Source organism: Daucus carota, chromosome 5 (assembly GCF_001625215.2).
Source record: "Daucus carota subsp. sativus chromosome 5, DH1 v3.0, whole genome shotgun sequence".
NCBI classification, from domain to species: Eukaryota; Viridiplantae; Streptophyta; class Magnoliopsida; order Apiales; family Apiaceae; genus Daucus; species Daucus carota.
The window spans coordinates 42,016,339-42,030,559 of record NC_030385.2 but is presented as its reverse complement, the minus strand read 5'-3'; the positions used below and the strand labels follow the sequence as shown (position 1 = coordinate 42,030,559).

Genomic DNA, 14,221 nt, shown 5'->3' with positions numbered 1-14,221 from the left:
ATTAGTAGTTTATGTAATTAGTCTTTTATTTGGATTAAAGTTTATGCTAAGTTTGTGATGAGGAAGTCACTTCCTAGCCATTCTGCTTCTTATTAGTAGTTTATGCAAGTCTTTTATTTGGATTAAAGTTTATGCTAAGTTTGTGATGAGGAAGTCACTTCCTAGCCATTCTGCTTCTTATTAGTAGTTTATGTAAGTCTTTTATTTGGATTAAAGTTTATGTTAAGTTTGTGATGAGGAAGTCACTTCCTAGCCATTCTGCTTCTTATTAGTAGTTTATGTAATTAGTCTTTTATTTGGATTAAAGTTTATGCTAAGTTTGTGATGAGGAAGTCACTTCCTAGCCATTCTGCTTCTTATTAGTAGTTTATGTAAGTCTTTTATTTGGATTAAAGTTTATGCTAAGTTTGTGATGAGGAAGTCACTTCCTAGCCATTTTGCTTCTTATTAGTAGTTTATGCAAGTCTTTTGTTTGGATTCAAGTTTATGCTTAAGTATCTGTATCAGGTTGATATGATCTTCACTGTCCTTGCTTAAATTTTAATTAATAGTTGTTCTTGCACTTCAAAGTTGCCTATGCATGTGTGTTAGTACATAAGTTTTACAAATTTATTGTATAGATATCAATAGAATTATAGATTATCATGTGTTGATATTATAATTATACATATACTTTACATGATAGTAAAATAGTTGCTGATTTATAAAAGGACATAGTAACACAATTTGAAGAATTTAACAAAGTAAAACTCCGTTGAGAGGAGTACGAGCTCAAAGGCTACCATACTGTTTGAAGAGCTGTTTCACGGAAAGATTATGGTTATCGGGAATCCAATCAATTAATCCCATAAATGTTAGTCACCATGTGAGTTTTGCTTACATGACACAAGACAAATTGAATGTTAAGGTAAAGTCGTCCAGTGATCAAATAAAGGTTAAGAAGTGATTAAACAGAATGTACAAATGAAACAATATACTTGATTAGGGGTTGAGGCGAATATATTATTGATGAACTATCCGTTCGTCAGGAATCGCGCCCATTCACTTGCTTGTCGTAGAGGTGGTAATTACACAACGCCAACAATAGGCTCCCGATTGAGCTAAACAAAGGCTATAAAAAGTGTTTGAAGTTGGCTTAACATAGAATCAAGGAAGAAGAGAGCCGAAAACAGAAATAGAAGCTAGAGATAAAAATAATTTATGCTCGTACTAATGGTAAGGATTTCATCTTCTCCTTTCTCCTCCTTTTTTTCTTTTGAAGAAAAATATTAGGAATACAGTTTCAAATCAATCATACCAATTAAAATCGTTCATTCCTGCCCCCTTCACATCATTGGGATTTTTTTGTATCAATATCCAGTATTTCTCTTCTTTAAAAATAGAATTCGTCATCTAAATATAAAATTTTAAAACAAAACTCATCAACAAAGTATAAAACATTGTACAAGATCGTAATTATACATATTTTTTCAAGTCAAGTGGTCTTTGCGAATATGATGAATTGGACTCTTAAAAATAAGATAGTCTCAAATATATGGACGGAAACAATCCCTTCTCATTCAAAAATTTAATTGATTAACATAAATTGGAAGTAATTTAATTATTTAAAATATAACATTATCCTCATATATATCATTCTCTTCACATAATTTCATATTGATGTTTCCCTTTTCCATTCAAAAATTTAATTATTGATTAACATAAATAGGAGGTACTTTAATTATTTAAAATATAACATTATCCTCGTATATATCATTGCCTTTTCACATAATTTCATATTACTCATATAGCCATTCCCCTATACTTTATTTTCATTCCCAACTCTCATTATTAGATTCTTTTTCTCATTAGCCGTCCAAAAATCCCAAATCAATGACAGTGTTTTGAGATATTCTAAAATTCCATGAATAATGTTATAATAATAATCAAGACTCTCAAGTCGAATGACAATAACACACTAAGAATAACCTGCTTAAATCTTTAATTATTGCATACCACATCGGAAGAAACTGGACCATTTGTGACGGATAACTTACAATGCGACGGATCTGCTGGGGCCTGAATTTACGACAAAAATTAAATATATGTGGTAAGATATTACGACGGATAACATATCCGTCGTAAATTAGATTATTTAAATATTTCCCTTGATTTAAAAAAAAATTAAAAAAGTACTATTTCTTACATCGACGTCGTTTTACTGGAGTTTATGACGGCGAAAATATTCCATCGGTAAAGTTTTACCGGAGCTTACGACGGCGAAAATATTACAACGGAAAGAACAACTCATCGTAAATTCCATGAATTAAAATTTTTTAATCCACCAACCGTAAGTAGTGCCACTAGCTACATTTAATTTCCATCGTAAAAATCCTGTTTTAATGTAGTGCTAGGTATATATGTATCCACAAACCTTTTCAATGTTACATGGCATCAGTAAATATACAGTCTCTGCATTTTAATTTAGACATATATCTCTATCATTTCTCAGTTCAATCACCATTCATCATCTCAAAATTAGATCCTTAATTATATAACTTTTCCTCCATTTCATAAGCCATTGTAACATGCAGAGTATATTAATCTTCCGGACTCTCGGCAATAAGGCAGCAAGGCAACCTAAATAGCGTTTGGAAGTAAGACTTACACAAGTCTTAATAAGCCAAAGGTTAACCAACATAATTAACATTCAACTCTTCCAACTACAATAAATGTGACGGTACATTCTACATGAACTATATACTTTGAGACGATGTCATATATATGTATGTGTATATAATGTAAACACCATATATGCATATAACATACAAATTCTCATATGTAGATCCCTCCTATACTTCCTCCCCATGACACGAAATGCTGGAGAAAGGAAAATAGGGCACTATATGTCTAATAATAAAAAACCAATATAAGTTGTAACTTGTAAGGTAATTACTATGTATGTAAACAGTAACAGAGACACATAGTAGCATCCATAAACAGAAACTGATAATTCCCTTGCATGAAAATTAACTAGAAGCCGCGCGAATTTCCTGAGAAACGAAGTCATACGCCGATCAGCTAGAATCTAGGGCAGCAACAAAATTTGAATCCAGAGAGATTGCCACAGCTTCAGCCTACCAAGATTACAAAATATGGTGAGTAAATAAAGTAAAAAATCAACTATATATGAATCATGTTAATAAACTTGAAGTCAACTGGCCGGATTGATGATAAAAGAAGAAATATATTATCTTTGACCAAATATATAAAATACAAAGTGAAGAAGAGATCTGGATCTAGAGCTAATTTTAAAGCTGACAAATTATATGCCAATTTCTTGTAGTGGGTAAAAAATTCATCATGAATTAAAAGGTATTAGCAACACATATAAAAAATGCCAGAAATAACATAACACTGTTTATTTCATGTAAAACAAGTGTATAATAATATAGCAAATCATCGGAATTTAAATTCAAAATCTTTTCTCAATTGATTTGCAACTATTAATCAGCTAGGACATAGCATGTGTGTTGCATACCTTCTTATAAGCCAAAGACTGTTGTCTATGTAATGGCTTCTAATAATTCTACTCTAAAGTGGTCAAAACACATATTTGTAATTCCTTGGCTAGGTATTGGCAGTACAGGATGCAATAAAACCATTTTGCTACTTCTTGGAATAAGGGAACACTACTATAAAGCCTCTACATATACTCCTTTGAAACAAACATAAATTAATTTGAGTGTTAATATCGTACAATCTGTATCCTTTTTTCTATTTGTGATTGTACTTGTCTCTGCCCATGCCAAATTAATTCAGATGCTAGTTCAGAATCAGCTGTATACATTCCATCGTATTTATGTAGTATATGTGTATAAACGGACAAATAAATCTATGGCACGAGATTCATCTCATGGAAACTATTCTAATTCATAGTTCCAAAGAAATGCTAAACTCAGTAGCAATATCTTCTAAAATTATTACACCCAATCTGGACAGTTTTTATAAAATGTTATTTATCAATTTATTTAAATTAAATTAATTTATTAAGTGACAGATTATACTCTAGCTAAGTTCTCTCTACATATATACGTCCCTACAAGACCAGCATGCTGTGTTTGCTTCCTCATGACAGGAACATTTTGCAACAAAATGATATGCGACCAGTTCAGTTAAACTCAACTTAGAACTGTGTATATACTATCCGACATTGGCACATGCATAATTTATACACATACAAATTAAAGGCACTTAGCAAGAGAGCAGAAATGGGTGGTGCTTACATAGATTTTTCAAACTTGGGAGTTCAGGTAGCCCATGCCTTGAGCATACTGTCAAATTAATAGACAAATGAAGTGTTAATATTAGTTTAGTCTATGTTATCAAATATTCTTATAAAGAACTAAGAGTAATTGAAAATGTGAAAAAATGCGCTGAAAACAAACCTGCTAATTTGAAGGCTGATCAGATCCAATGTCCGGATCCTTCTTAGCTGATCCCTCCCCTCCCCTAGCAGATCTCTTAGTATCACCCTGACATGTGTATATCAGCATATCAGTGTGAGACTCCTACAATAACTAGTAAAAAATATACTAATCATGAATAAGGTTAAATGGAAAGAAAGTCACATACCTCCATCTGTTAGCAATTTCACCAACCATGAACCAGACCAAAACATAGGAAGAAATACATGGTGTTAGACTAAACTCGTGATGGTAAAATGTAAGCCAATATAAGAACATGGACTAATACAACACCATTAATGTTACAAGGTTGGAAAAACAGCAAGAGCAAAGATTAACTAGACTGGTGTTGACTATACAAACTGAATGGGAAGTCCTTTGTACAACAAAATATATAGTTACAAAAAACCACACAGCTATCTTACAAGTATCTACTCACGCAAAATATTAAAAATTACGATAATGAATTAATCGATTACCTCTCTGTAACAACTTAGGTAATTCTTGAGGGGACCGACGTAGTCTTCAAACCCTAGATTGGCCATTGCCCCAAGCAAATCATCCCCATCAATCGTCTTCCTCTTTTCTTTCTGACACTTCTCACTTGCCCTACACAGTGTAACACCTTAAATCACTTCCATGCACAGCCAAAGCTTTCATCTATATGTGTAAAGCATAGCATATCCAACTTTAATTTGTCACCTAATATTTCTAAAATCAATTACACACACTAAATTTGACATTTTTTCATGGCTATTCATAAAATGCATACATATATCCACTAAATTCAAGGCTTTTAAATGGGCATTTTGAAAATTAAAGACATCGGCACACTACAATATTCAAGGTTTTTGCAATTATATACACAAACAAAGTATATAGGGGGTAGAGAGAGAGAGGGGGGAGGGAGGAGGGAGAGAGGGGGAGAGAGAGAGAGAGAGAGAGAGAGAGAGAGAGAGAGAGAGAGAGAGAGAGAGAGAGAGAGGTGGATCACATACTCGCTGGTGATGAAACTAATAAACTCAGAGACACATTCTTCAACTGTATCCTTAGCGTCCTTAGAAATTTTCCCATTTGCAGGCATGCCTTTCTTCATGATCCTGCTGATATTAGCGATGGGGAAGATCCTATCATGTTCCCTACTCTCGGAGCTCCCCCCAGCTTGGCTACTCGAACCATCAGCCATTTAACCTAAAAAACCAAGAAAATCGTCACAAAAAACCCTAAAACTTAAAGATCAACTAATTGAGAAAAAAAACAAAACCAAGTGAGAAAAAAGGAGAGACCTGAAATGGGTAGTGAAATTTTAGATAGAATTTGTGTTGGCCGGGGTTTTAAAGGGTAATTGAGGGAGAGAGTGAGCAAGATCGGACGCCGGAGAGGAGAGAAATGTAAGGAGGGTTTTTAACGTGTCGAGTAGTAGAGGCAGCTTTTTGGGAAATTTCTTTCCTTTTTCTTTGTGCGTGTTTGTAGTGTTGTGTGAGTGACACTTGTCATGAGAATCTGGTTCCCAACTAAAACTGTGTGCTTATTTTAGAGAAGAAACTGTGTGCTCGGTTGCCATATTTTTTTGATTTTTTTTAATGATTTCATCCAAATTTATAAAGAATAAAAATGTAGGTTTTATACTAACTTCTCTGTAATAAAATTTTTGTTTAATTTAATTTTGGTATAAAATTTGTAATGTTTACAAATAAATTTCACATTGTACCATTTGAACTAAGATATATTAAAAAATGAAATATTTTACTCAAGTATTTATGTTGGTTATATTGTTTTGGTTTTGATTGCACGAAAGTGATATCTATATTTTTATCATGTCTTATTAGTATAATCATTGATTTTGGAAAAAAAAATTGTTTCAAAATACTTGTCCACTTCAACTTTTAATGTAAATTTATATTTCCAATCAGCTCCCCATCATATATTTTTAATTTATATTTCCAAGATTAATCACATATCACATATAATTATGTCCAATTAGATTGTATACATGTTTTCGGTTAATCAATTATATTTCGTAAATAAAACTAATTGAGTTCGATTCATAGATTGTCAAGGACAACTCTCTCATTTGGGTGGGGTCTTGATTCATTTTATTTTATATTAAATTAGTTATTATTTAATAATTTGGTCAGTTTCATTTATTTTAACGGACATAGTTTATTTGGTGAACTAATAGTTGCTAACTTAAAAAATTCTTTCATTTTAACAAACATATCTTATATATTTATGGTGAACCAAACAACCGCTACCTAAAAAAATTGTTTTAATGTATTAATATCCGTTACTACTTACTTGAACAAACGTAAGAAGGTAATGAAAGATAAAGATAAAAATTTTAGGTGATTTAATTCTAGATATAAACGAATATTTGTCACATTTAACCCAAGTGATATCTTTCAAATTTGCATTGATTAATCTTCTCAACATATCTATTGTATGTGCTTAATACTCTTTGCATTCATCGCACATTCTAATCATAATGCATGGGGCTAAACATATTTTACTAGTTTTAGATTGTAATTAAACGGAGACTAAATTAATTCAAATTATTTTTAAACTCTCAATACAAATAAACTAAATTAAATTAATTTTTTCAATTTCTCAATAGGAATAAATTAAATTAAATTAAATATTTTTCAGTTTCTCAATACACGTAAACTCTAGAGAGTGATTATATACTCCCTTCATCCACCTACCATACTACCTTCATCCAGTTTCATTATAAACAACTGAATTTGAATTTCATAATGATGTAAGATATTGAAGATTTTAACGGACATGTCTTATTTATGATGAACCAAACAACCGTTACCTAAATATATTGTTACTTAACAATATTTGGAATCAAATAATTGCTAGCTTAAAGAATTCTTTCATTTTAACGGACATGTCTTATTTATGATGAACCAAACAACCGTTACCTAAAAATATTGTTTTAATATATTAATGTCCGTTACTTGAACAAACGTAAGAGGATAATGAAAGATGAAGATAAAAATCTTAGGTGATTTAATTCTAGAGATAAAAAAATATTTGTCACATTTAACCGGAATGATACTTTTCAAATTTTCATTGATTAATTTTCCCAACATATCTATTATAAGTGTATAATACTTTTGCATTGATCCAACATTTTAATCTTTGAAGCTATAAATCATAATGCATGGGGCTAAAAATATTTTACTAATTTTAGATTGTAATTAAACAGAGACTAAATTAAATCGAATAACTTTTGACCTCTCAATACAAATAAACTAAATTAAATTAATTTTTTTCAATTTCTCAATATAAATAGACTAAATTAAATTAAATATTTTTCGATTTCTCCATCCTTCCATACTACCTCCATCCAGTTTCATTATAAACAACTGAATTTAAATTTGATGCTGATGTACGACATTGAAGATTTTGCTATCGTAGTTAATTGGGTTTTTATTCAATATTTATATTAAATGTTACTTGTAAGCATTATCTTGTTGACAACTCCTAACCAAAATCTCCACAAGAATACAAACTATATACAAGAAAGTAATCTGACTTTTGAACATGAGAGATATTACTAGTAAATGCCTTGATGTGAATATAGCTTTATAGATGAAATGGTCTGTAAGCTGATCAGTACCATATAGACCAGTACTACCTCCATAGTTCTGCATCTTGCATTTCTAAAACTCCTCTTCATTTCACTTCTCCATTGTCAAAAAATTAAAAAAATAACCAAAAGATGGCATTTCCAAACACTCTCTTTCCTCTCATATCTTTTAACACAGTTGTCTCTGACCAAGAGTACAGACTTTTCCACTCCATTGACATTAAACTCATAAAAACCCTAATTCGCAGGCTCGGCCGCAACCATTTTGGTGCCATAATTAATGTTGTTGCATTCCTCTTGTGGCTAGAAAGGAGCAGGCTGTGTGTTAATGCAGTGTACAAATTGGGAAATCTATACTGGCCTGATTTTATGGTTGACATGCTTGCAAATCAGGTTTTGGCTCTCTTAGAGTGGCTCGAAAACTCTACTCTTGACTGTGAGATGCGTGGTGACATCTCTATGATTATGAAGTTGTGTGATCAACAAATCGGGTTTGTGGAATTGCATCAAAGGAGTTTCGAGATTTTTCAGGAGATGACTAAAATTGTGCAGGAGATGCGTCAGAGGGCTTTCGAGCATGAATTTGGAGTTGGATTTGGGCAATTTAGTCATTTTAAAGGTGTAAATCACTTCGGTGTCAGATCGATCCCTCATCCTCAAGAACTCCAGACCATAAATAATGGAAAGGGATTAGTAGTTGGTCCGAGAGCCGAATTACATAAAATGAGAAGTAATCAGGGTCAGGAAATGGGGAGGACAAGTGGAGCTGGGAGCCAGACCAAACATCCGGGAAGAAGGCCAATTTCTGAACATCTACTGTCAGTGCTTCTTAGTGGCATTAATGTTACCGAGGAAGAGACTAATGTGCACTATGATGACAGGACTGTCTTTCTGACCTTCTCAAGGGGCTACCCCGTCAACGGACATGAACTTTGGAACTACTTCACTAGGTATGTATATTACCCTCTACTCAGCAATCAAATCACATATATTTTAACAAAAGTTTGGAATGCATATGGTTAATTGACAGGAGATTCGGCAACTTCATCAGAGCAATTCACTTCCAAGAAGTGCTGCCGGGGGTGCAACCACTTTTTGCTAGGATGGTTGCTCGCAACACTTCAGTCTTGCCTCTGATATGTGAAGCCAATATCAGAACAAAGTATATAATCAATGGAAAGCATGTCTGGGCGAAGAAGTATGAGAAGAAGCCCCCTTCTAATTAGATTATCCTTGATCTACTATTGCTAATCGGCACAACAACAAAATCAGCAGCAAACATTTCTGCTTTTCCCAGATATTGTGTGTAATCTTTAGTTTGGAATTAAAGTTTATGCTCAAGTATTTGTATCTCTTTGATTTGATCATCATAATTGGTGCTTGAATTTCGTCTATAATTGTTCTTGAACTTCAATCTCTAGAGAGTTAGACTGTATGTGTGTTGGAAGTTTGTCATTTTGAGCATAAATTTGAGTGAGGCTCGCCTGCGTGTTCGTGGCAGGTTATACTTGGATTATGTTCTTCTCCGAGAGAGCTTTCCGATGTATGTTAATTCACTCAAAACGACTAAGGAATGGATGAGTTGTGATGATCCAAAGTTGCTTCCTTGGTAGTGGAAAATTGGAGAGTAAACCTTGAGTCCCACATTGATTTAATAAAAAGCCTTTAAAGGCTTTATATAGCAAAACACTTTGGTAGTGTCTAAATGTGTTACTAGTGTATTGCTCCACCACCTACGTGCGGCAAATTTCATGGCTTCGCAAGCCTCGGGCTTTTCCACGTGTGCGACCTGTGGCTTCGCAGCAAACTATGGTTTAATTTAATTTTGTCCACGCCCTTCTCCTCAATCATCACGTGTGCGACCTGTGGCTTCGCAGCAAACTATGGTTTAATTTAATTTTGTCCACGCCCTTCTCCTCAATCATCACGTGTGCGACCTGTGGCTTCGCAGCAAACTATGGTTTAATTTAATTTTGTCCACGCCCTTCTCCTCAATCATCTCATTAAGAAACAAGATCCAACAAAGCTGATATTCAATAAAATCTTTTATCTAAAAGAAAAAAATATAAAGATATAACAAGATATTTAAATGATAAATGATAAGAGTACCTCCAATACAACATTTTATCTAACATTCTTAAACACTAGAAAGTCAAAAAATTACACAAAAAATTCCTACACTAATTAAAATATATATAGACAAAATTACAAAATATTTAAAAAATATATATGTATTCTTCGATAAATGTAATCAATTAAAATGACACAAAATGATTATTCACATATAACCTTGTCAACAGGGGCGGATCTAAGTGTTTTTTGAAAATTTACTTCGTACCCCTTAATATTTGTGTGATAAATCCGCCTCTACTTGTCAATCATGTCCATGCCAAAAAAAAAATATCAATTATATATGATCACACTCATCATGAATGATGTAAAATTTTCAACCAACAAAATTTTCTTGGTTTGGACAATGTTAGTTATACAAAACTTAGTCAACAAATTTGATCAAGACTAATTACAAATTATTGTTTTATTTAAACATGAATTTGTAAAAATTAAAATATGTAATTTAAAACATGAGTTTTAGAATATGAGGATGTTCCAACATTCAGCGGCTACAAAATTAATGGTGTAACTTATAGCACCAAAGAGCGTGATGATAAACGGCAAGTTCAGGGCAGCGGTGTTTGTGTTGTTGCAGATACAATGATTGTGCAGAGTAAGGGTATAGATATTCAACATACTTCACACACATATTATGGAGTCATAACTAGTATATGGGAGTTAGACTATAACGAGTTTAGAGTCCCTATATGTCATTGTAACTGGGTAGATATGAACAGAGGGGTTAAAGTGGATGACTTAGGATATACATTGGTGAATTTACAAAAATTAGGTTCTGTAAATGATCCATTTGTTTTAGGGAAACATGTTAAGCAAGTTTGTTATATTGACAACCCTCTTGAGAAAATGTGGTCTGTTGTGTTGAGATTACCTGAGAAGAACTATTATGATCAAAGTGATGATGAAAATGAAGGATCCGTAGAAATTGAACTTGAGAATGAGCTAGATGTGCCAATGTTCCCCACTGTTGACGAACACGAGGAACAAAACTCTAACTACATGCGGGAGGAAGACGAATTGATCCAGCTTGCATGAGGGTAATACATAATAACATCTTATTTAATTTGAATTATCTATAAGGAATTAAAGCCATGCATATGTATCTAATTCATTAATTTTGATTATTCAGGGTGTGCAGGGTGCCTTCGAGAGCTCTCCAGTGGTGTCCATATGCCTTGCTGTTGATATTATACATTGATAAGATTATTTTTGCCGTGGTAAAATCATCATCTACCTTGATAAGATATGAATGTCTTGTTTTTATAGATGATGGTTTTAACATAGCAAAAAAAATCATTCAATGGTCGTAAGAGAATGGATAGCATCCACAATGGTACTGACATGCACTGCCTGCCCGTGCAACACTTGGATTTTAATTTGAAGTCCAAGTTCCATGATTCTCTATCTCAAATGGCCTCAAGGACTGATGGAATCTTAACATAATATGTTATTCAATTATTTTGTTTGGTTTATGTATTATCTGATTATAGTTTGTTAGTTAATTTGGTTGATGATTGTAGTTTCTAAATGCATTTGTAGTTGGTTGATTCTGTTGAGAACTTTGGTTTGGTCTGAGAACTGATTAATTTTTTAATCAGTTTCTAAATGCATTTGTGGTTGGTTGATTCTGTTGGTTGATTATAAATGACTCTTTTTCAACCATGACTACTGTTATTGGTTAGGATTATGTGCTGCATTCAGAGCTTTGTAAGTTGCATTTTTGACTGTGTGCACCAATGGCTGTGAGGTGGTTGAGCTGTGAATTAATTTCTCTTCTAATATAAATTGACACACCAAGCACTAGCTTCTGCACAGCAACACATTCTTATATACTAAATCACATCATATAGTTGTATTGATCATGGCAGGTTGGAGCAAGCCTTCTCCTCATGTTGTTAAGGTGAACTGCAGAGGTGTGTTTGACAGGGGAATGATGAGAGGATCTGTGGGATGTGTGATGAGGAACTTTAGAGGTGAGTGGCTTGGAGGTGTTGGTGGGATGATCGGCCTGGTTGTGCCAGTTGCTGCTGAGCTTTGGTCCATTTTTTATGGGCTGAAATTAGCATGGGAGAAGGGATATATCAAGCATGTGGTCATTGAGAGTGAGTGCTTGGAGGCTGTTAATCAAGTGAACAATCCGGACCCTGCTTTCTGGTTTGCTGAGATGGTGGAGTTGATCACAGGTCTCCTCAATGAAGCTTGGGATTCTTGTGTGGTTGTTCATGTCCCAAGCTCTAGCAATGTTGCTGCTACTACTCTTGCAGAGCTCAATGGCTGCGATGGTGGAGTGCAAGAGTTTGGTGATGTGCCTGGTTTTATGGAGTCCCTCATTTCGGAGGAGAAAGTTTAAGTGTTTTTATGTTTCTGGTTGTGCTTGATGTTGGTTTGTAATGGATCTGTGAACTATTATCACTATTAACTATGAATAAAATTTGTGCCTTGTTATGTATCCTTGTTTAAGCTCATTAGCTTTCTATAGTCAAATGCATATATATTTTAAGACAAGTAAAAGCTATGTCAACTGGTCACACAAGAGCCAAACAACTGATGATATTCATGGTATTTAAACAACCAACACAAAACAAAGAAGAAAGCAACCACACTGCCCCCAGCCACCCTGCAAACAGAGGTACACCATCTGCATTTTACTCTTTTTTTTATCAGTAAATAGACAACGGTTTTTCAAAACCATTATGTCATGGAGGTGCTTTAGACAATGGCTACTCATACCCGTTGTTAGAAAACCTTATAAATAACAGAGCATATAACTATTGTCTGTTAGCTGCCTATGTTACAATGGTATTTATAAACCATTGTTGGAGACAAAATAAGACAATGGTATGAATAAACCACAGTCTGAATTACACAACACTACATCAAAAACCATTGTGTTAACCACCTCGATTCACAACGGTTACTAGACCATTGTGTTAAAAATGTCACACAACACTTCCAACAATAACGCTTGTCTGTCGAGTTTTGAATATATTCAAATAGACAATTGTTTACGTAACCAATGTCTGTTCCGCTCTCAGACAACTGTATTTTAAGGAAAAATATTTTGCCGTTGTATGTCAGAATGACACAACGGAATTTTTTCAAACCGTTGTGTAACGTGTGTTTCTGAGGCTGTTTTTCTTGTAGTGTTCTATAACAAAATTTAAATAAATAAATGCGAACTTGTACATAAAATAATATTGTGATTAATTTTTATATTATAGCATTTTCTTTGTTATTAGATAACTCCGAAATGTGAACATCACATAAAAATTTGAATTTAAATAATTCGTGAAATGAAAGAAAGATATACCTACCTCAACTACTATTATTCAATATATATTCTCACATACAACATACATATAAAAGGATTTATTATATATAATTATTAATATACAACTGATGATATGTTTCAGTTAGATACTTTAATTTATCTTTAATTACTCAGTGTTATCACTTCAAAAATAATATCATGAATCCATACTATCTATTTATATTATATCATACTATTAATAATTTTTTGGTCGGTCGAATTTTATCGGTTGGTCTCCTTAGTATATAACGTGTTCTAATAATTCGGTCAGTATTATCGGTTTGTATTTCAATTAAATTTAAATTATAAACGATAAAATTACAAATATTATAGGTTATAAACTAGTATTTATTAAAATCCAACCAGAAAAGAAGATATGCAAAAGATTACATATACCACATGCCGCTAGTTTCAAATAACATCTTTTAATACATGTCAAATAAAATCTTTTAAATACACAAATTTAATAAAATCTTAAAATATATATCATGGCAGACCCATATCTTCAAAATCAAATCTTTTAATTACATTTTTCAAGAAAAGAAATCTAAGATGTTAATCAGACTATAATCTATTCAATGAAGATATCATATTTCTCATTGAAATGAGATTAAATTTCTAATAAATGTAAATATCTGAAAGATTTTCATAATATCTTGAGGGTGCTATATAAATCATTTCAAGACACTGCCACAACCCCCACATCTTGCTCTCAATTATATCTGCATTTCTTCACTT

General features: G+C 32.9%; 1 protein-coding gene and 1 non-coding gene across 2 annotated transcripts; both read right to left on the bottom strand.

The window, feature by feature from the left end:
• Positions 1-2,722: 2,722 nt before the first annotated feature.
• On the bottom strand, positions 2,723-4,848 carry LOC108222504 (uncharacterized). The gene is made up of 3 exons (XR_010292575.1): positions 4,428-4,848; positions 4,266-4,313; positions 2,723-3,116 (listed from the first exon to the last, which is right to left on the bottom strand). It is a non-coding gene; the product is annotated as an uncharacterized LOC108222504 (transcript).
• A 64-nt stretch (positions 4,849-4,912) lies between these two features.
• On the bottom strand, positions 4,913-5,631 carry LOC135146760 (nuclear transcription factor Y subunit B-1-like). The gene is made up of 2 exons (XM_064094058.1): positions 5,444-5,631; positions 4,913-5,054 (listed from the first exon to the last, which is right to left on the bottom strand). Exons 1-2 carry the CDS (start codon positions 5,629-5,631, stop codon positions 4,913-4,915), a joined length of 330 nt encoding a protein of 109 aa, XP_063950128.1.
• Between the last annotated feature and the right edge of the window lie 8,590 nt (positions 5,632-14,221).